This window comes from Tasmannia lanceolata, unplaced genomic scaffold (assembly GCF_043159265.1).
Source record: "Tasmannia lanceolata isolate RefF3 unplaced genomic scaffold, GAP_Taslan_0.1 ptg000013l, whole genome shotgun sequence".
Classification (NCBI taxonomy): Eukaryota; Viridiplantae; Streptophyta; class Magnoliopsida; order Canellales; family Winteraceae; genus Tasmannia; species Tasmannia lanceolata.
In genome coordinates, this window is record NW_027518690.1 from 34,600,218 (window position 1) to 34,620,438 (window position 20,221).

Genomic DNA, 20,221 nt, shown 5'->3' on the forward strand with positions numbered 1-20,221 from the left:
TTTGGGGTAGCGATTCGGATTTTGGGACTTTGAAGAAGAAAAAAAATCATGTTTAAAAAATTTGCCCCAAATCTGAGTCGTTACAGTTGCTATCAAAGCTTAGGCTGTAGGTCCCTAGGGCTAGTATCTAGCAAAGATGTGAGAAACTAAGCAAGGAGCATATAGGAAATGACGCAATAAATTCGTGTGTACTGGAGGCACATGAGTCAATTGTGTTGTAAGAACCAAGTAACAAACTCACATGCACCGGGGACGCCTGGTTCGACATGTGGGCGAGTTATGTCGGCAGAAGCCAAGAAAGCTAGTTGTGAGCTCCAAGGGCAATATTAGTCATCTCACATAAATCCAGAGTGTCATACCGTTCTATGTGCCAACGAAAATATTGGGCACTGTTAAGGGAATTTAGGGAGTCGAATTTCGGGGACGAAATTCTTTTAAGGGGGTAGAATGTAAAGACCCGGCCCACACAGGCCTAGAAAGTTAATAACCTTAATTAAATCTAGACCGTAGATCTCCGACCAAAAATTACAACAGTGTATTTTCGTTTTTTCAGTATAACCAATTTTTGGTGCATCAAATCTTATCCGTTCAACATGATTTTGGTCCCGGTAGATGGGTATTTCGAATACCTATCCAACGGACCCAAGTTTTAACAATTCGGACATGATTTGAGCAAGTTATGACTCTTTTTCTGTTAGGGTTAGGCATAGTTACGAGTTTTGTGTTTTTTTTTTTGCTCGGTATAGTTACGAGTTTTGTCTTATTAGGCAACTTTTAAGTTGTTTTATTTAAAAAAAGATAAATGTAAAAGTAACCTAATATAACCTAAATACTAATAATATATTAGAATAAGCTAGGAAACCCAATATTGATATTTCCATCCTTCTTAAGTTAGTATTAGATTATAATTATAAATCTAATAATTAGAATCCTTCTTAAAATAAAACTCTAGACTAAGTTTATAAATAAATCCATCTAGGGTTATTTTTAATCACCTAGTAATTGAAGGAAAGGGAGAGACGAGAAGAAAGGAGAAAGGAATAAGAAAAGCTACGATTTTGCATCGATTGATTTTTCGTCTTCAAGGTTGCTTCTCAATTAATACTTAGAGTCTTCCATCTTCTTCGATGGTCAAACACTAAGGCAAGTAATAGTGGACTCTCATAATAATGGTTCCTTAAATGATTTTGATATTATAGTTTTGTTCCCTATGTTCATGCATCATATTTCTGTACCTTGGAATTTCAAAAAAAAAAGGAGAGTTTTGAAAGGATTTGATTTGAAAAAAAGACGTATGATCTTATGCATATATTCATTGTCGCCGTATGGTAACGTTATTGACCTATATATATGAATGGCATATATATAAAGACCTATGCTTCCACCCGCTTCGACAAGGTGATGATGACTTGGGATATATACATATGATGATTTGGATTTGAGACCTTATACTCTGGTATACGATGTGACTTTTTTTTACAGTGCCTATCTATGTTTTTCCTCCAATATGAGGTTTTGATTCTTGCGTTATTTATCTCTACTATGATCCATTGATATCCTCTTTATTTGTTCTCATGACTATCGTACTCATACTCTTATTTTGATTTTCATATCTCCATTCAAGTCGTTGCCTATTATGTTCATTGATATAAGGATCATTGTTATAATGCAATTTCATTACTGTGCACTTTTATTATGTGAGGCCACTAAGGGATCTTGTTCAGCTCGTTCTGACTCAGTTACTACAGTTCTTGTAGGTTGACATGATAACGTTAACTCAAAATAAGGGAGTTTAAAGGGATCGAGGAAAGAATGTTTGGCCGTGTGGCCTTGTCGGGCAAAGTGCCTTTACCTTGTGAGTTGTATTAGGATTTTTTTAGTCCGCTTGTTTCCCTTTAGGGGTAGCGATTCGGATTTTGGGATTTTGAAGAAAAAAAAATCATGTCTAAAAAATTTGCCCCAAATCCGGGTCGTTACAGTTTAGAAGTTCAAGTCTTATTAGAAGTAGGACTTTATCTTTGCCTATAAATGTGAAGGGTAATCTCTCTCTCTCTCTCTCTCTCTCTCTCTCTCTCTCTCTCTCTCTCTCTCTCTCCCTCCCCTAAGTTTTTTATTTTCTTTTTCTCCTTTGCCGCAGACCCTCTTCCTCCTACCTCAGCCCTCTTTTCCCTCAACCTCAGTCCCACCAACTCTCCCTCACCCTCACTGAAACTCTCAAGTTTCCCCTCACCCTAACAGAAACCCTTCCCTCGCCCTAGCCGAGACCCCTTATGTTTTCCTACCCCATATTTTTTTTGAAAGATGACAAAGTATATTATTAATACCATGGAAACTACATTGGGGACCAGGGGTCCCGGCTTGCATTTACATAATATTATGGCCAGGAACGTACTCCTGAGCCAGCAAGAGAAACAAGTAAAAACTACTCATAATTACATCAAGATAAAGGATAACTCATCCATCCTGCCAACTCCCATCAACATTAAAACTACAAACCCCACGGCTACCCCAACCGAAAACCATTTCCCAACTTCCTTCCCAATCAACCAAAAATAAATCTTCTTCTCTCCAAAATGCCTGAGGACAAGTACATGTACAAAAGAAGAATATCACCCAAAGCGAAAGACAGGAGTCTCTCAAGCTAAAGGGAATCAGCTTCAATACAGCTACTCCACTGCTTCCAAGATCAGATTAGTGCCTAAGATAACCAGGCCTAAGAAATTGAAGCTTTAGTGAAGATCTTCATCATTTCATGCACTCACGTACTTCCTCAAGAATACTCAACGAGACGAACTTAATCAGAGCAGACCAACTCCTGAAGAGGGGAGCCAAAGACTTTCTCAAGCTTATCATGAACCTTTCACACTAGCATTCTTCTCGCGGCCCCTTCCGAGAATTTCAAAAGGACTCCTTTAAACTACCAATCAATCAACCCAACAATCTTCCTCCCTTTAATCCTGAATTCACGCCAGAAGGTTATGAAAGGACTGAATTGGAAGAGGAACTTAATGCTTAATCCCCCTCCCCACCCTTCTTTCAGCCTCTTTTGCTCTTACCTCTTTCTCTTCCTTGTCTCTTGACGCCATTGCTAGAAACATATCTTTGGTTGCCGCCAAATCTTCATCGTATTCAATCCCAAAAACGTCCCCCATTTTTAACAAGTTATAGAATTCTTCCGAGAACGATCCACGACTTCCTGACTCTTCTGAACTATCAGCAACCCGCTTGGCCTTTTGTCTTTAGAATCCTCACTAGCCCCTGGGAGTTCCCAAGCTCGCTGGTTTATTTCATGTCGCAGCATGTCCAAGGGAACAACTGCCTCAATAATCGGGCTATTCCGACTATTCTCCAAGTCCCTTATTACAATCCTTTTTTCCTCCTCCCAGAGGCGCCGACAAGTGCGTCTTTCCCTTTCTAAAACTTTACTGAACATGAGGAGTTCGAGGAGAGGCATATGCAATTCCATATCACTTGTCGTCTCAGAGGAGTTAAGGTCGATGCCGGGATTGCTGGTAGAATCTTTCCTTAAATGAGCCCATCGCTTCTTTAGCAGGCTAAGTGAAACCTCACATGGGGTGGGTGATTCCTTCCTTGCTAGTTTTTTGTTGTAACGAAGATCTTTCAGGAGTTCAAGATCTTCAACCTCATACGAAAAGTGTTGAGCGATCGAACTGTTGCCACCCTGGTTCGCTTCCTTCCCTGGCATAGCTAGCTCAGTGAACTTGTCAAAATTTCGAAGGAGCTTTTGAGAGTCAGCAACAAGTCTCCTCTTCCTATGATCCTCTTTCCTAAAAATACCTTTAAGTTTTCTTGTAAAAACAGAGAGACCACCTCGGGTAGCTAGCACTCGTACTTCCGGATTAGTATTTCTACGAGGTATATTAAATTTCCCTATACGTAGACGTTTCTCCTTAGAACTTTTATTTTCCTTATTAAATCTTATTTTTATTTTTAGAGCCTTTTTCTCCTTTTCTGATTTCAGAATACAGCTGTCAGGGATATCTTTACGAAGAGCCTTTCCTTTCTCACCTCGTGCTGCAGCAAGTAATGATTTCGGTACCGACCCGCCTCCAGTCTGGCCCCACCACGCCAACACAGCAAGTAATGATTTCTAACATTCTAGGCGAGTTGTTGGCTGCTGTTGGGCCAGGCGAGGAAGTGGATAATTCAAAATTCAAACAGGGGCCCACTAACGGCTCCCTGCCATTATCGCGACTCTCGGGATTAGCAACTGTCACTTTTTCAGGTGGGGCAGCCATCACCGGCAACTGAATGTCGGAGACCTGCAAATTGGGGCCCTCAGAAGCAGCCAAATTATCTTTACTACTTAATTCCCCCATTACCGACATCGCCAGACTGTTAATACTATCCTTAGCACCTTAACTCCTACAGAGTAAATGCTGGAATTTACTCTTAGATTAATAGATGAGGGGATAGATTTCTAAAGGGGAGTTACGACCAAAGCCGAGGCAAAAGTCATACAGTGATCGTGGTTACCAAAGAGTTGAGTCTGGACCACCTAGCCCAGGTCCTGTCCGAGGATCTCCACAGTTGACGTAGATCAAGCATGAAGAGGGATATCATAGAATCTGATCATAATGGTTCTAACGCCCGTGTTATAAGCCGGAAACCAAGGCTGAAGGGAGGAGAGGTATCCCCCCCAGAGCATCACCTCCACGCCTGAGAATAGCGGTCGCCTGGGATTCTGACTCAAAGCAAAACAAAATATCCACTGAATTGATGGAGCAAGGCTAGTGCAGCTCGGAAAGGCCCCAACATCTTTTAGCCCACTACCATACATCTTCCAGCAGCCAAGACCCAAATTTCAAACTCCCAATGAGGCAACTCTTAAGACTTTTCTTTCTTTCCTCCACTAGGCTAGTTGGAATTTCAAGGGCCAAGAGATCATCATGTACAACAACCTGAGAGGGGCCGACTTTAGGCCTCCAAACCATGGCTGGGGCCAGTTTGGTCTTAGGCTCTAAGCATTTCCTACAGACATTATGTGAGCCAAAGTTTTTGTAATGGCAATTCGAACACATCCAATCGTTGCCATTCGAGGGCGTACGTCGGTTAAACTCGGTGGCTCTACGGCCCGGGATTCTTCTGGCCCCAAATTCCAATCGTCTTGCTCTGGTGTCCCTGTCCTCAATACTTCCCAAGGACCCCGACTGGGATCTGGGAGGAGCCCATTGAGGCCTAACCAAATTGTCACCTTGCCCGAACAAACTCAATGTCCTCCGCCAGCAAATATTAAGGACCCCAGGGATTCAAACACTTCCAAAGCATGATACCCTGATTCAATAAAATTTAGGAAGTGTTCCACTGTATGGTCAAGATTAGAGCCACATGAACAGATAAGAGAATCAACCAGAAAGCCAGAAACAGCGGCCACCGCAAGAAGAATCTGGCGGCTTCTAAAAACATCCCTGATAGTCATCTTGCCTAAAAGTCCATTTTTCTGCTCTTTTTTTTCCTACCCCATATCGCCTCACCCTTCTACCACCAGTCTCATTAGCCCTTACCTCAGCCCTCTCCTTGGACCGCCAGTCCCTGAATACTAAGTCCTAAAATGTTCTAAACAATCCCCAAAGTCCCTGTACTACGAACAGTCCTAAACCGTCGTAAACAGTCCCAACAGGCCTGAACCAGACCTATTACCCAAAAACCGGTAACTACACCATAATCCCATAAGCTCGATCCCTATTCCCCATCATATATCACTTATGTGGCCATCCTGAACCAGTATTACGTCTATATAAATAAGTTGCGAGATTAGCCTATTAGAACACAAGGACTCTTTATATTCCTTGCTTTTATGTAACATTCATTTCAATAGACTGCCTTGTTCACATCTAAAAAGCTAACAATTGCTTTTTAGATTGCTATAAATGTATACACTATACATTGCTACTAGAAAAAAATTACACAATCTAATTAAAATTAAAGGTGAGGGAAGAAAAATATAATCAGATAAACAACTAAGTTGAAGGAAACAAAAGTAGCAAATAAATGCCACTGAATGGGCCACTCAGAGAACGTATCTAAAAACACAAAACGCACCAGTGGACACGTGCAACAGTGCATATATTTTTCCTTTTTAATGAAATCCTAGGGAAAACAATCCCCTAAAGAAAACGAGGATAAAAAATAATCAAATAACCACAGTCATATAAGAATGAATATAAAACTTATTAAAAAAATCCAACTCCTGGCTTTAGTATTGATTGAGTGATCTTAGTATTCCTAGTTTATTTGGTTTTCTGTTCATACAAAACAATTTTCCTATAAGAAAGGGGGGAAAACCATCACTGTAAAAAATTGTCAAAAGAAGGCAGTATGAATGGAATTAGTCCTACCCTTCTGGATAGAAAATTTATTTAACCTCTGATTTATTTATCACTCACTTTTCTCTTGTATCTGTGGCGCTTTTGAATCTAACTCACTAAAATAAAGTGTATCTTATCAGAAAAGAGAGAAATATCCAAAGGCTGACATATTTAATAAAATTTGTTCCTCATCAGAAAAGAGAGCCATCCAAATGCTCACATATTAAGGAGCTACCGAAGTCGGTGAATGTGGGAATAAGATGGCCCAAAGAAGTTAGCATCGCAGAATGTCTCTTGAAGGAAAAGGTCATTAATAAATAAGTCAAAAGAAAAATAGATGGCACTATAAAATTATCTAATCAGCAGTTGTGAAGATCATACCTTCCATATTTCTCTATGTGTAAGATGGTTGTGATCAAGATCAAATATTTTTGCATAGTTCACAGAGGACTGGGAAAATACCCACAAATTCACTCCCCAAAGCCAAACCATCATAGTCTGAAATAAAGATAACAAAAATAAGGTGAAGAAAATATAATCGACGAAACCAAAGCAGGAGTAATTGCTAAGTTAGAGTTATGGAGAACTACTTTGGAATCCAAAGGTTTTAGACTAAGTAGGACTAAAACAGAGTATATGGAGTGCAACTTTAGTAATGTAAGGAGGCGGGACGAGGATGTAGTAAATATGACTGGACAGGAGGTACCTAAGAGGGGTATCTTTCGCTATCTTGGTTCAATTCTACACAAGGAAGGATAGATTGAAGAGGATGCTAACCATAGAATAAGAGCAGGTTGGTTGAAGTGGAAGCTTGCCTCAAGAGTTCTGTGAGACCGTAAAATCCCTATCAAGTTGAAGGGTAAGTTTTATAAGATAGTTGTGAGGCCAGCCATGCTGTATGGCTCACAATGTTGGGCCACCAAGAAGCAACATGTGCATAAGATGAGTATAGCGGAGATGCGAATGCTTAGATGGATCTGCGGCCACACAAGGTTTGATAGAATTAAAAATGAAGACATTCGTAAAAAGGCGGGGGTGGCACCAATTGAGGAGAAGATCAGAGAGCACCACTTAAGATGGTTTGGACATATCCAACGTAGGCCTTTGGATGCTCCAGTGAGAAGAGGCGACTCATGCCAAGTTGATGGAGTAAAAAGAGGTAGGGGCAGACCGAAAACAGCTTGCGTTGAAACAGTGAGGAAAGACTTGATAGCTAGGAACATAAGAGAACATTACCTTGGATAGGATAGAAGTAAAAAAGAAGACATTCGTAAAAAGGCGGGGGTGGCACCAATTGAGGAGAAGATCAGAGAGCACCGCTTAAGATGGCTTGGACATATCCAACGTAGGCCTTTGGATGCTCCAGTGAGAAGAGGCGACTCGTGCCAAGTTGATGGAGTAAAAAGAGGTGGGGGCAGACCGAAAACAGCTTGCGTTGAAACAGTGAGGAAAGACTTGATAGCTAGGAACATAAGAGAACATTACCTTGGATAGGATAGAATGGAAGAAAATGATCCACGTAGAAGAACACAACTAGAGCCAAAATTAGAGCCGGGTAGATTCCTTTCACCTTCTTCAGGAAATTTTTCTAAAGGATTCATTTAGCCGACCCCAATTAGTCTGGGACAAAGGCTTTGTTTGAGTTGAGTTTGAGTTGAGAGAGAAGAAGAAAGAAAGCATCTTGCCATCTACTGATCCCAAATTATATGAAACCAAAAGTGTTGCAACTATTGTTAATAAATATAATGCAACTCACCACAAGAAGAAGAGGGTTATAATACAAAAATGCCTCGTAGAAAAACAAATCTCGTAAATCTGCACTCATTCTCATCACAGAGTTCCATCCAATCTGCAACTTCAAAACATATTCCCATCTGAGAATTTATATAAAAATCAAGCCCCATGATTTCTTCAATATGTCTTTTAAAAGAAAAAGTATGCAACCCTCCTATTTATTTTACAGAATAAGAGATGCGGAACAAGTCACTAACCTTGCAGCAACTAAAAGTCCAGATGAGAAACAGTAACACCTGAAAATAAATATTAAACGATACATATCAAAATCTGCATAGCTCGGGGAAAAAGGATCAGTATAGAAAATGGTGTTACCATTTTAATGTCAAATGAATTTGAATTTAATGTAAAATGAATTTGACTACATTTAATGTCAAATGAATTTGAGAAAAAAGTTAGTGATTTTGGGTTGTTGCCCCCTATGAAACATTGGTAGAGGATGAACATATTCCTTCTATTAAATATACCACAATTTTCATAATATTCAACATCTTCTCCCGTATTATCTGGTAGATAAAAAACCGAGAATGATAGCAGTAGCACAAATGAAAAAGAAGAAAGTTGCCAGTAGATTTCTTATCGAAAGAATATCATAAACAGATACACCTTTGACAGTTTATGCATTGAACATCATAAACAGATACACCTTTGACTTCATGTGGACTACATGAGAAAGGAATGATAGGAACGAACAATAAAGTTCTAAAGCCAATATATGGAAACTCTAAACTCGTACTAGCTATTGTTCTTTTCCAGTTTAAGCAATGCCCCAATGACCACCATTTTTTTTTTTTTTTTTGAATGGTAAACCCCAATGGCCACTGATGGGGGTAAAAATAACGGTACAATCATAGGCCGTCACGGGGCAAAGGGTATGTGCGTAATCTTACCTAACTTGGAAAGTTCTAGACCAAACCCTTACCTAATCACAAGATGACACTTGTCCAGGGGCATTAAGGTAATCTCACACCTACGCCCCTATGGCCTACTGCTATAAATAGCCTACTAAGGCTCAAGGGTAGGGGTTCGGATCCCAAAAAACTTACTATTCTAGTCTATCTTTCTATTATCTGTTGCCACATCAGCAGATCCTTGATTTTGGCCGCAACAGATTGGCGCCATCCGTGGGACTCGAACAAAAAGCCGTTAGTTGATCTTAGCATGGCTGCTCAGAAGAGCGCGCTCACAAACACAGCTCAACGCGCTAAGTCAGCTCCTAGAAACGATCATCAGGAGCGACATTTAGCCTCTCAGGTCGTTGTTCCCCCTCTACCTGAGGAACAACAACCTCCTCAACCAGAGTCTCAGATGCAGACAGCTCCACCTACCGCAGAACAGTTCAACGCATTGGTACACTAAGTTGCAACTCTAACTGATCAGCTCAAATACCGTGAAGAGCACCACTCTGCTGGAGCTTGGCTTGAGGGAAGGTCAGCACAGCAAGAGAGAGTAGTGACGGAACAAAGACAGGCACACACGTATTACGGGCACCATCCCACGTCATCCAACTGACATCCCAAACTTACCGATGAGCAACAAACGTCCCCTAGTTACCGTCCACGACATCATAGATAACGCTCAAGGTCGAGGGATCGCCATTAGCGCTCCCGAAGAGGCCATCCAGACCTAATAGAGCGCCACCACCGCAGAAGAAGTCTTGAAAACTACTCAGACTCAGCCTCAAGTCCACACCTGACAGGAACGGTTTTGAGGGCAGCAGTTCAAAAACCAGAGAGAGTAGATAAAAAACCTGCTCACACGGAGTGTAAGCTCAAAGAGATGGACCCCGTATTGGGCTGCTTTTGAAGGGGCGCACCCCTGTTGGACAACGGTCGTTTTCAAGCAAACCTCATTTTACAGAAGAGGTTCTCGGTACCTCCGCGCCGCGCAGATTCAAAATGCCACAACTACCCCAATATGATGGAACCACAGATCCGATCAATCACCTGGAGACTTTCAAAACATTGATGTTGTTGCATGGAGCTTCAGATGGATTCCTTTGTAGAGACTTCCCAGCGACTCTTACTGGAGCCGCTCGCGATTGGTACTCTGGACTCCAGTCCGGGTCTATTAGTTACTTTGAGGAGTTTGCAAACAATCTTGCTCGCCACTTCATGAGTAGCAACAGGCAACGGAGAACGGCCGCATCCCTAATGGCAGTGAAACAAGAGAAAGGTGAATCTTTGAAGGATTACATCAGCCGATTTAACAGGGAAGCCCTCCAGGTCCCAAATCTGGATCCATCAGCATCAATGAATGCCTTGTTGACGAAAATGAGGTCTCCGGACTTCAGACTCTCCAAAGCCAAGAAGACTCCTTCCACCCTGGCTGACCTGATCGTCTGGGCTGAAAAATACATCACAGCTGAAGAAACTCTAGCTGCCCTAAACTTGAACCTAGGTGGCCAGAATGATGAAAAGAGAAAAGTTTCGGGATGAAGATAAGAATGGGTTGGGGTCGGCTCTAAAGCTTCGTTGCGACGAGAGGCAACCCCGTAGGGAAAGAAGCCCACTTTGTCGGGAGGAAGAGTACATGCCCCTTAACACAGGCGGGAGCGGATCTTAACCGCCATCCAAGGAGAACAGTTCCTCACATGGCCTCAAAACTTACGGACGCCCGGGGACAAGAGAAATAAGTCGAAATAAAGGAGGAGATCAAAAACCTTAATACAGAGAGGATATCTCAAAAATTATGTCAAAGGCGGAGAGCGCCGCAAAAATGAACACTCGATGTAGTACCATCTATCTTTTGTTTTCTCCCATTAATCAATGAAAGTTATCTGTTAGCTTGCAAAAGTACTAGAGCATTCCTCTATCTTTATCTTGGCAGCACTAAAGACCTACGGGCAACAAAGACCTAAGCTCTCAACCTTAGGCACCTAAGACCTACGGGCACTAAAGACCTACGGGCACCAAAGCCCTAAGCTCTCAACCTTAGGCACCTAAGACCTACGTGCACCAAAGACCTAAGCTCTCAACCTTAGGCACTAAAGACCTATGGGCACCTAAGACCTAAGCTCTCAATCTTAGGCACCAAAGACCTACGGGCACTAAAGACATTTGGGCACCAAAGACCTAAGCTCTCAACCTTAGGTTCCTAAGACCTACGGGCACCAAAGACTTAAGCTCTCAACCTTAGGCACCTAAAGACCTATGGGCACCAAAGACTTAAGCTCTCAACCTTAGGCACCTAAAGACCAACGGGCACCAAAGACCTAAGCTCTCAACCTTAGGCACCTAAAACCTACGGGCACCAAAAATCCTAAGTCCCAGCTCATAGTTTGAGCTGACTGAACTGAATATCGGACCCCTAAGTCCAAGATTTTGATAAAAAAAAGTCCCAGCTCATATTTTGAGTTGGCCGAACTCAAAATGTAGCCCACGGGCCAAAAATTTTATGAAATTTTCCTAGGCACAACTCATAGTTCGAGCTGGCCGTACTACTTAATTGACCTATGGGTTGAAAAATTTTGGAAAAATTCTAGAACTGCTTGCTTGACCTACGGGGTCGAAAATTTTCAGAAAAATTCTAAGGCACAGCTCATAGTATGAGTTGGCCGAACTACTTGACCTACGGGTCGAAAATTTTCAGAAAAATTGGCAGGCACAGCTCATAGTTCGAGTTGGCCGAACTACTTGACCTACATGTCGAAAATTTTCGGAAAAATTCTAGAACTACTTGCTTGACCTATGGGTTGAAGAAAAATTCTAAGGAACTGCTCATAGTTCGAGCTGGCTGAACTACTTACTTGACCTATGGGTCAAAAAATTTAAAAAAATTCTAAGGCACGCCTCATAGTTCGAACTGGCCGAACTACTTGCTTGACCTACGAGTCGAAAATTTTCAAAAATATCTAAGGCACAGCTCATACAAAGAGCTAGCCAATCTACTTGAACCAAAAGAAAAGCCATAAGAACAAAAATCCGGCCAAAACCCACTTCGGATGCCACAAAAAATATCCCAACACCGACTTTGGCGTGTTCAAAAGCCGAGCTCCGTTAGGGGCTTAAATTCCCCAAAAACTCCAAAAATCCCCAAGTGGGACTCTTCGAAAACCCAACCCGAGCTCAATATGGCGCAAATAAGGCCCACAAATTTTGAAAATCACCAAGTGGGAGTTCATCCAAGACTCTATCCTAGGCAGATATTGCGCAATGAGGGGTAAAACCACAAGTAGCAACTTGGAAACCCACTTCGATTAACTTTCGAGCCGAAGTAGAAATGGAGCCAATACAGGCAAGGAATGGCTGAAACTCAATAATTAAGGAAAATCCACTTGGGAATAGAGTATGGCCGAAGTGGGTATATCAGGCAAAACTCAAGATTGGGGAAAACCCACTTTGGGAGTACAGATGAAACCCACTTCGGGTAATTTTAAAACCGAAGTGGATCCTCTACAAAGAAAACCGAAGTGGGTATAACACACGAGATCTAAAGACAGAGGAAAACCCACTTCAATGAACAAACTGAATATAAAACTCTACAGTAAGTAGGGTGAGGAAAAGAATAAAAGAAAAAGAGAACAGGAAGAGAGTCCCTTTGTCTTTCTCCTTAATATGAGTGTAGGGCTGAAATTTTGACAACCGATTGTTGATAGATACACCCCTCTAGTTAAAAGTTTATCTACTTGAGGCCTCCCCTGTGGAAGTAGAAGAGACTCGGAATTCGGAAGTCGAGGCTCCGTGCATTTGGCATACGAACTCCACACCATGTACGCATGCCAAAAATTCAAATTTTCAAAATCCACTTTGGCAAAAACACAAGCCGAACTCAATGTTGCCTGATAGGGGTGTGGCGGTATCAAAAACTCAAAATAAACAAACATTCATAAAGGCATGAGGGGTGGCAATATCAAAAAGCGCCCAAAACTGTGCAAAATGCACTTCGGCAAGAACATAAACCGAACTCAATGTTGCCTCACAGCGGGGTGGCGGTATCAAAGACTCAAAATAAACAAACATATCACAAAGACATGAGGGGTGGCAATATTAAAAAGCGCCCAAAATGTGCAAAATGCACTTTGGAAAAAACACAGGCCGAACTCAATGTTGCCTCATAGGGGGGTGACGGTATCAAAGACTCAAAATAAATAAACATATCATAAAGGCATGAGGGGTGGCAATATCAAAAAGGGCCCAAAAATGTGCGAAATGCACTTCGGCAAAAACACAAGCCGAACTCAATGTTGCCTCATAGGGGGGTGGTGGTATCAAAGACTCAAAATAGACAAACATATCATAAAGGCATGAGGGGTGGCAATATCAAAAAGTGCCCAAAAATGTGCAAAATGCACTTCAGCAAAAACACAGGCCGAACTCAATGTTGCCTCGTAGGGGGCTGGCGGTATCAAAGACTCAAAATAAACAAACATATCATAAATGCATGAGGTATGGCAATATCAAAAAGGGCCCAAAAATGTGCGAAATGCACTTCGGCATAAATGCACTCCGAACTCAATGTTGCCTCATAGAATCATAGGGGTGTGGCAATATCAATAACTCAAAACAAAGGAATCGTGTTGTAAAAGCATGAGGGGTGGCAATATAAAAAAACACCCAGAAACATGCAAAATGCACTTCGGCAAGAATAACATCCGAACTAAATTTGGCCCTTTGGGGGTGGAAGTGAAATGTAAGCCATTGCTTGTCCTATATACCAATAGGTGTGATAATATGACAAACATGAGCCACAGCTTATCTAGTAGAAAAGATAAAGATATTTGCTCTATATAAATGTAGGAACATTAATAATGGAGGGTGCAAATATCAAAAGTACACAGCCCCATAAAAGATGCAAATGTCAAAATTATAAGTTGCAGCTCATATAAAGAGCCCGACGAACTCGCTTAAGGGTGTTTGCTCTTGAAATTTCGAGAAAAATTGCAAACACTAGCTCATAAGAGAAGCAAACCCGGCTCATTTTGTGAGCATATGAACCCAAAGTTTCTCAAAAATGCTAAGGCATAGCTCTTATTTAGAGCAAACTGAACTCACTTTACTGCATTTTGTACCTAAAGTTTCGTCGGAAATGCAAAGGCATAGTTCGTATAAAATGGCAGCCGAACACACTTTAGCGCATAAGGATGCTCCCATGGGGCCAAAGTTTGTGAAAAATTGCTAAGGCATACAAAATGAAATCTGAACTCCCTACAGAGCCTAATACCTGAAAAATACGAAAAATGCCAAGGCACAATTCATACAAAATGGTAGCCGAGCCCCATAGCGGGCACTAGTGGAGAAGAAAAGTGAAAATCTTATAAGTCCCAATGTGACTAAAACTACGACTAGAACTCCCTCTAAAGTACAAGCAATTCAACACGACGCACGAACCAACGCCGGCCATAAATGATTAGCCCGTCAACGCTCTCTTCCTTCCCCAGCTCGAAACTTAACCTGAGGAATCGGGGGGCAACTGATGGGGGTAAAAATAACGGTCCAATCATAGGCTGCCACGAGGCAAAGGGTATGGGCGTAATCTTACCTAACTTGGAAAGTTCTGGACCAAGCCCTTACCTAATCACAAGGTGACACTTGTCCAGGGGCATTAAGGTAATCTCACACCTACGCCCTCTATGGCCTACTACTATAAATAGCCTACTAAGGCTCAAGGGTAGGGGTTCGGATCCCAAAAAACTTACTATTCTAGTCTATCTTTCTATTATTTGTTGCCACATCAGCAGATCCCTGATTTTGGCCGCAACAGCCACCATAAACAAGTGAAAACTGAAGCAAGTGGGCGGCCCAGTGCATGAGGCTCCCGCCATTGCGGGGTCTGGGATGGCTGGATGTACGCAACCTTACCCCTGCTTTGCAGGGAGGCTGTTTCCGTGACTCGAACCCATGACCACTAGGTCACAATGGAGCAACCTTACTGTTGCACCAAGGCTCACCCTTGAAAATTAAAGCAAGTAAATGATATAAAAGGAGGCAAGACTAGTATTTTGAATTACATCCTAACACAATAAGCACAAAAAAGTGCAAACACAGTTGGGCTGGAATGGTTCATGTTTGTGTCTAGTTACCAAAACAAAGGGGCATCTCGGTTCTCAGTCTACTTGAAAACAAAAACATCGAAATGAAAATATTAATGTCTCTCTAACAAGCATCCTGTTTACATATTACTATACAATTTGGTTATCCATTTCACCAAAAATTGCTGGAAAAAAAACAGAACGAATTTTACTACACACTATAGGAACCAACCTTGAATCTCCACAAAAAAATTGCTGATGGCATTATTGCAGCACTATTCAAGGGAGAATATCCAGTCTTCATGTCGTTTGCTTCTAATGGAAACAGGGATCCTTCATCAATGTTATTCCCCAGTTCACTTGAACCTGGAACATCTCAACGAGATTATAGGGTGCACGAAACACCTATTAAGTGGATGAGGAAATGTAACATATAAGAAATTTGATAGAGGAAATGTAACTTAAAAGAAATTTGATATCAGTCCATAGATCAAAGAACTCTTTTACCAAGGTCAGAGAAAATGGGTCTGCTATTAGAACGACATAGAAAACGGCTATTATTAGAGATTGTCACAGGGATCCCAAAAAAAGGTGAAGAGAGGATATGTACGCTAAGTATCTTTCCAACCTATTAAAACCTGCAAGCAGAAGAACATCATCTAGTTATTTCACTACAGATAGCTTCACTTGTCATAACTGAGATTTGAGAAACAAAAGTAACCATATCGTAGTATCATAAACCAAGTGTTTTCAATTTATTTAGAAATCAGAAACATAGAGAAATTTAAATTACAATAGTCATAAAAACTTATTCGAATGGAAAAAATTTTACTCCAAATCCCTTCTTACAAGGTCCAAGGAGGGAGTAAGGAGTGGAGCTAGTTAAAACGCCTAAATGGCCTAGGTAGCCAAGACCTTTGGTGCCTAGATGGTTGCCCGGACTAAAAAAATTATTGAGTAGTGTGCGTGTGTGCACATAAACATATAACCATAGTTTAAAGATAATTTGTTTTGGAAATAGTTTTGAACCAGCAATTGACGCGCCTAGGTTATAACCATAGTTTAAAGAGAATTTGCTTAGTTACATAATTAGTATAGCTCATAGTTACCGGGGTAGGTGGGAAATGAATTCGGGAAACAAAACGTGAAACGGAAACGGGAAACGCATGAAAAAAAATTACAAGGGAAACGAGAAACGAGAAACAATAGAAAATCGTACGAGAAACATTTTAGGAAATGATTTTCCTAAGTTCAAGACATGTTTCCTACACGTTTCATATGCACTTTCTACGAGTGTTGCATACGTTTATCACGCGTTTACACATTATTTACATAAGTTTTCCATATGTTTCCGATGTGTTTCAGAAACATTTCTCCAATTTTGAATCATATTTTGGAAATGTTTCCGAAACGTGTTTCCCTCATTTTAGGGGAAACGAGTTTCCCAACCGCGAGAAACGCTTTTTATGGGAAACAGATTTCCCACCCACACTAGGAGTTTCCGGCAACTATGGTATAGCTAAATGTGTGTGTTAGTAGTTTAGTGCAAGTATGTGTAGTATAAGAATATTAGTAGCTTAAAATATTAAGTCACAAATTGCATATTATTCGCAAACAAAACATTGATACATGAGTTTATACAGTTGGATTAATAAAAGGGGGAGAAAATGAAATTTTTAAAGGGTCCAAGGGGTTAACAAACTTCAATCAATAGTCAAATTCCTTTAGAAAGGTAAAAGTAGCCTTTTGTCCTTCTATATGTGGCATTTACCACCCATAGCCCCAAGTTGTCACCTAGGCAATTGTCTAGACAGGGGGCCTAAAATCCTACTATGTTTCCTAGGCACCCTTGCCTAGGGGACAAATCACCTATGGTGCCTAGGTGAATGAAATCAACTATAAAAAGTGAAAAACTTCCGATTAAACCTTGAAGAGCTTTTACAAAAGGATCTAGGAAATATGAGCAGGAAGTCATAGGAAGTATATATATATATATATATTAAGACTCAAAACATCCAAAGTAGTATCCAATGTAGAATCTTATAATGATAATGTTCAAAAGTCAAAGCCACAAGCTCAACTTGGTAGTCGATGTTTTGATTTCAAACTTGAACTTGATCGAATCGATATCAGACATATTGAATGTATAGAATAACAATTATGTGCTTGACCTCTATTATCAGTTTTTTGATTCAACACTAAACCCCAACCAGACATAATCAAATACAATCAGAGAAAATCTGAAAATTGTGCAAATATACTCAAGAGACATGGAAGCCTTCAAAGGCTCTAAGCTTTAAAATTTCTCTGTATGGTTAGATAGAAATCATAGGGTTCATTATTGCATCACAACTTATACCAAACTTATGCTTATACCTAAAAGGGGTAATCAACATTTAGTGTCACGTAGGCGCTTGCCGCTCAGATGACTATGTTAGTTCTTTGTTTCTGATTGGTGTGGCGGATTCTAATGAAGCGGGAAAATCCCTGCTTTCCTTGAAGGTTTGAAGATGTTCCAGATAGACTTCAATGTGTGGAGAGTGCCTTGGCTAATGCCATTGTTTAGGCTTCCACAGTAAGTGATCGGGCTCATGGCGTCTTGCTAACCTTATTTTGCAGATTACAGAACTCCGCAAAAATATTAGCATAACTTTCTTGTGCATTCCTCGCAGTGCAAACCAGATTCAAGATGGCTTCTTGCTAACCTTATTTTGCAGATTACAGAACTCCGCAAAAATATTATCATAACTTTCTTGTGCATTCCTCGCAGTGCAAACCAGATTCAAGATGGCTTACCCAGAGGATATGGATGTCTTACGATAGTCACTCTCTTTTGCAAGTTCCTATCGCTTTTATATTTCTTGTTGTTCATTTCGTTCTTTTGTTGAAGGATCAAATTGACCCCTCCTATTTATTTTTTTTATTTAAATAAATTTTGTTCTCTTTAAAAAGAACAAGAGCGAAAAGTCAATATTTAATTGATCGTGAAGACTCCACAAACTCAAAAAAAAACCCCTATATTTGTCTATTTTATAAAGAGGAATGATAGATACAAGGGAGCCCTTGCATAAAGACCCAAAAAAGGGCTTTTGATTGGATCCACGTCATCAAATGTAACTGATTTTACTTTTCAACCGATTTTAAAATGTAACTGAAAATGATGTGGATCCAATGAAGAGCCCTTTTGCGGCTCTTTATGCAAGGGCTCCCTTGTATCTATCATTGCTCATTTTATAAATTTATAGAAGAAAGCAGCGATATGCAATGTTAACCATAGTACCACAGCAATAAAGGCATAAATTGGGAATTCTCCATCTAAATCAGTTCCAACCAACTAATATGCTTCTCTCGCACCTAGCTAATATGTCCAAATAGTTCCTGCTGATGATGGGTGCAGCATGCTCTGAAGAATACCCTTCATCTTCTGTTATGAAATGATATGATATGATATCAAAAGTAAGACAGCTAAAAAATGATAAGAACAAACCAACATGATATGATATCAAAGTTCCAGTGCATAATTCATGCCACATATACATGATTTTAAAAAATTGCAGACTTGGCATTGGAACATATCTTCCCAAGAAAATAAAAACAAAATCAGATGAACTGAAACCAAATTTACAAAATAAGGTTGCAGTCTGCAACCATTTTCCACCCACAAAGCTTGTTTCAAAAATAGATTCCCAAAAATCTTGTTTCATGATGTTCGATTACAAGGCCAACAAAGCTCGTTTCTATAGATTCCTATATTTTTGGCGTTAAGATATGCTGAATAATGCGATTTTCCGAAGCGACTATGATCCGCTTCGGACGATTGTCATTATCCCTTCTCCATCCGTTTCATTAAAGAATCACAAAAATCGTTACTGAATACACCCTAAGCAAATGATCATCCTAACATTAAATATAGGTATAACAAAGATGCATAGAACATAGGAGAGAGTGATGAGTGACGTGATTAGGGAAGTAACTCGGGTCGGGTTCAACCATAAAAAAAATCACGGGTCGGGCTGTGTTTGAGTCGGGTCGGGTTCAGGTTGAGGAAGTTGAACCCGAGTCGGTCAGGTTCGGGCTGAGGTGTTGGGTTGACCCAACCCACATCAAAACGCGACATTTAAAAAAAAATTACCATTTTTTCCGTCTTGTGTTTTTAGCACATAAAAACCTAAAGGGGAAAGATATCACCCTTCCCGACTCAACCCGACCCGAATTGGGGAAATCAGGTTCCCCGGTTCGGATTGACAGTTTAGAGTTTCGGGTTGGGTTCGAGATGGCTTCAACCCGACCCAACCCGAGTTGCACCCCTAGAAGTGGTAATAAACATGTAAATATCTGATCTATGAGAGAACGATCATCACTCAAAATCTTCCACATCTTCCATTCGAATCCCAAATATTACAAACAAAATATTAAAATTCTAACAACAAAAAGGTGGAGATCATATGATACCTGATCTGATGATTATAGAGACGATCTAGAGCTCCTCGAAAATAGGGCGTCGTGTTCTCTGAGGGAAGATCAAAGTAGTTAGGGTTTAGGAAGTTGAAGTGATGGAAAAAAGGACGAGTGACAAACCCTAGGATTTGCAAGTAGATATGTGATCCATTATAGATAAGAAGAAGAAAACAGAACTAGAGAAGGATAAGAAAGAAATACGTAGACTTGTCTGCCTTGGAATGAAGAAGCCCATGGGCAAATATTTAGAGACGAGGCCACGTCAATTTCCGAGATTTGTGATATCCAGAGAAAAGAGACGAAGTGAGGGTTTTAAAGTTGGGACACTGATAATTTCCCAGCCTCTGATGGATATTTTCCCCCCTTTAACAGTTTTCGTTAACTTTTATGAAGGGGAGGAGATGCAACCGTCAACTCCGAAAGCATAAAAGTTAATGATTTCTGTTTAGGGGGGATATCCAGTTATCCACCGGCGGGGAAATATCACTCCCCTTAAAGTATTAATATTAATGGTAAATTCGCACCCTCTGTAGGATAATTCGCACCCCTTGAGCATGAAGTGGCAAAACGCGTTTCCCAATATTTTAAAAGTAGGGTATGTGGCAGACTTTAACGCTTTTTTGGCGTCACTTCACTTTACCAGGGTGCGAATTATCCTTAGTAGGGGCGA

The 20,221-nt window shown here is 40.7% G+C and overlaps 1 protein-coding gene across 7 annotated transcripts in view; it reads right to left on the reverse strand.

Moving 5' to 3' along the window:
- LOC143890038 (uncharacterized) overlaps window positions 1-20,078 on the reverse strand; it is a 90,430-nt gene extending 70,352 nt beyond the window's left edge. Inside the window, exons 1-8 of one of the 7 annotated variants that reach the window (XM_077394557.1) lie at window positions 19,753-20,075; window positions 19,546-19,603; window positions 18,448-18,517; window positions 15,601-15,731; window positions 15,326-15,459; window positions 8,321-8,359; window positions 8,086-8,178; window positions 6,711-6,827 (exon numbers count right to left, since the gene is read on the reverse strand). In XM_077394557.1, the coding sequence (XP_077250672.1) occupies window positions 6,711-6,827; window positions 8,086-8,178; window positions 8,321-8,359; window positions 15,326-15,397 (321 nt within the window). In that variant the 5' untranslated portion in view covers window positions 15,398-15,459; window positions 15,601-15,731; window positions 18,448-18,517; window positions 19,546-19,603; window positions 19,753-20,075. Of the gene's footprint in view, window positions 1-6,710; window positions 6,828-8,085; window positions 8,179-8,320; window positions 8,360-15,325; window positions 15,499-15,600; window positions 15,732-18,447; window positions 18,518-19,545; window positions 19,604-19,752 lie in introns of all 7 variants that reach the window. The other 6 variants (XM_077394556.1, XM_077394560.1, XM_077394555.1 and 3 more) reach the window with 6 other exon arrangements.
- Between the last annotated feature and the right edge of the window lie 143 nt (window positions 20,079-20,221).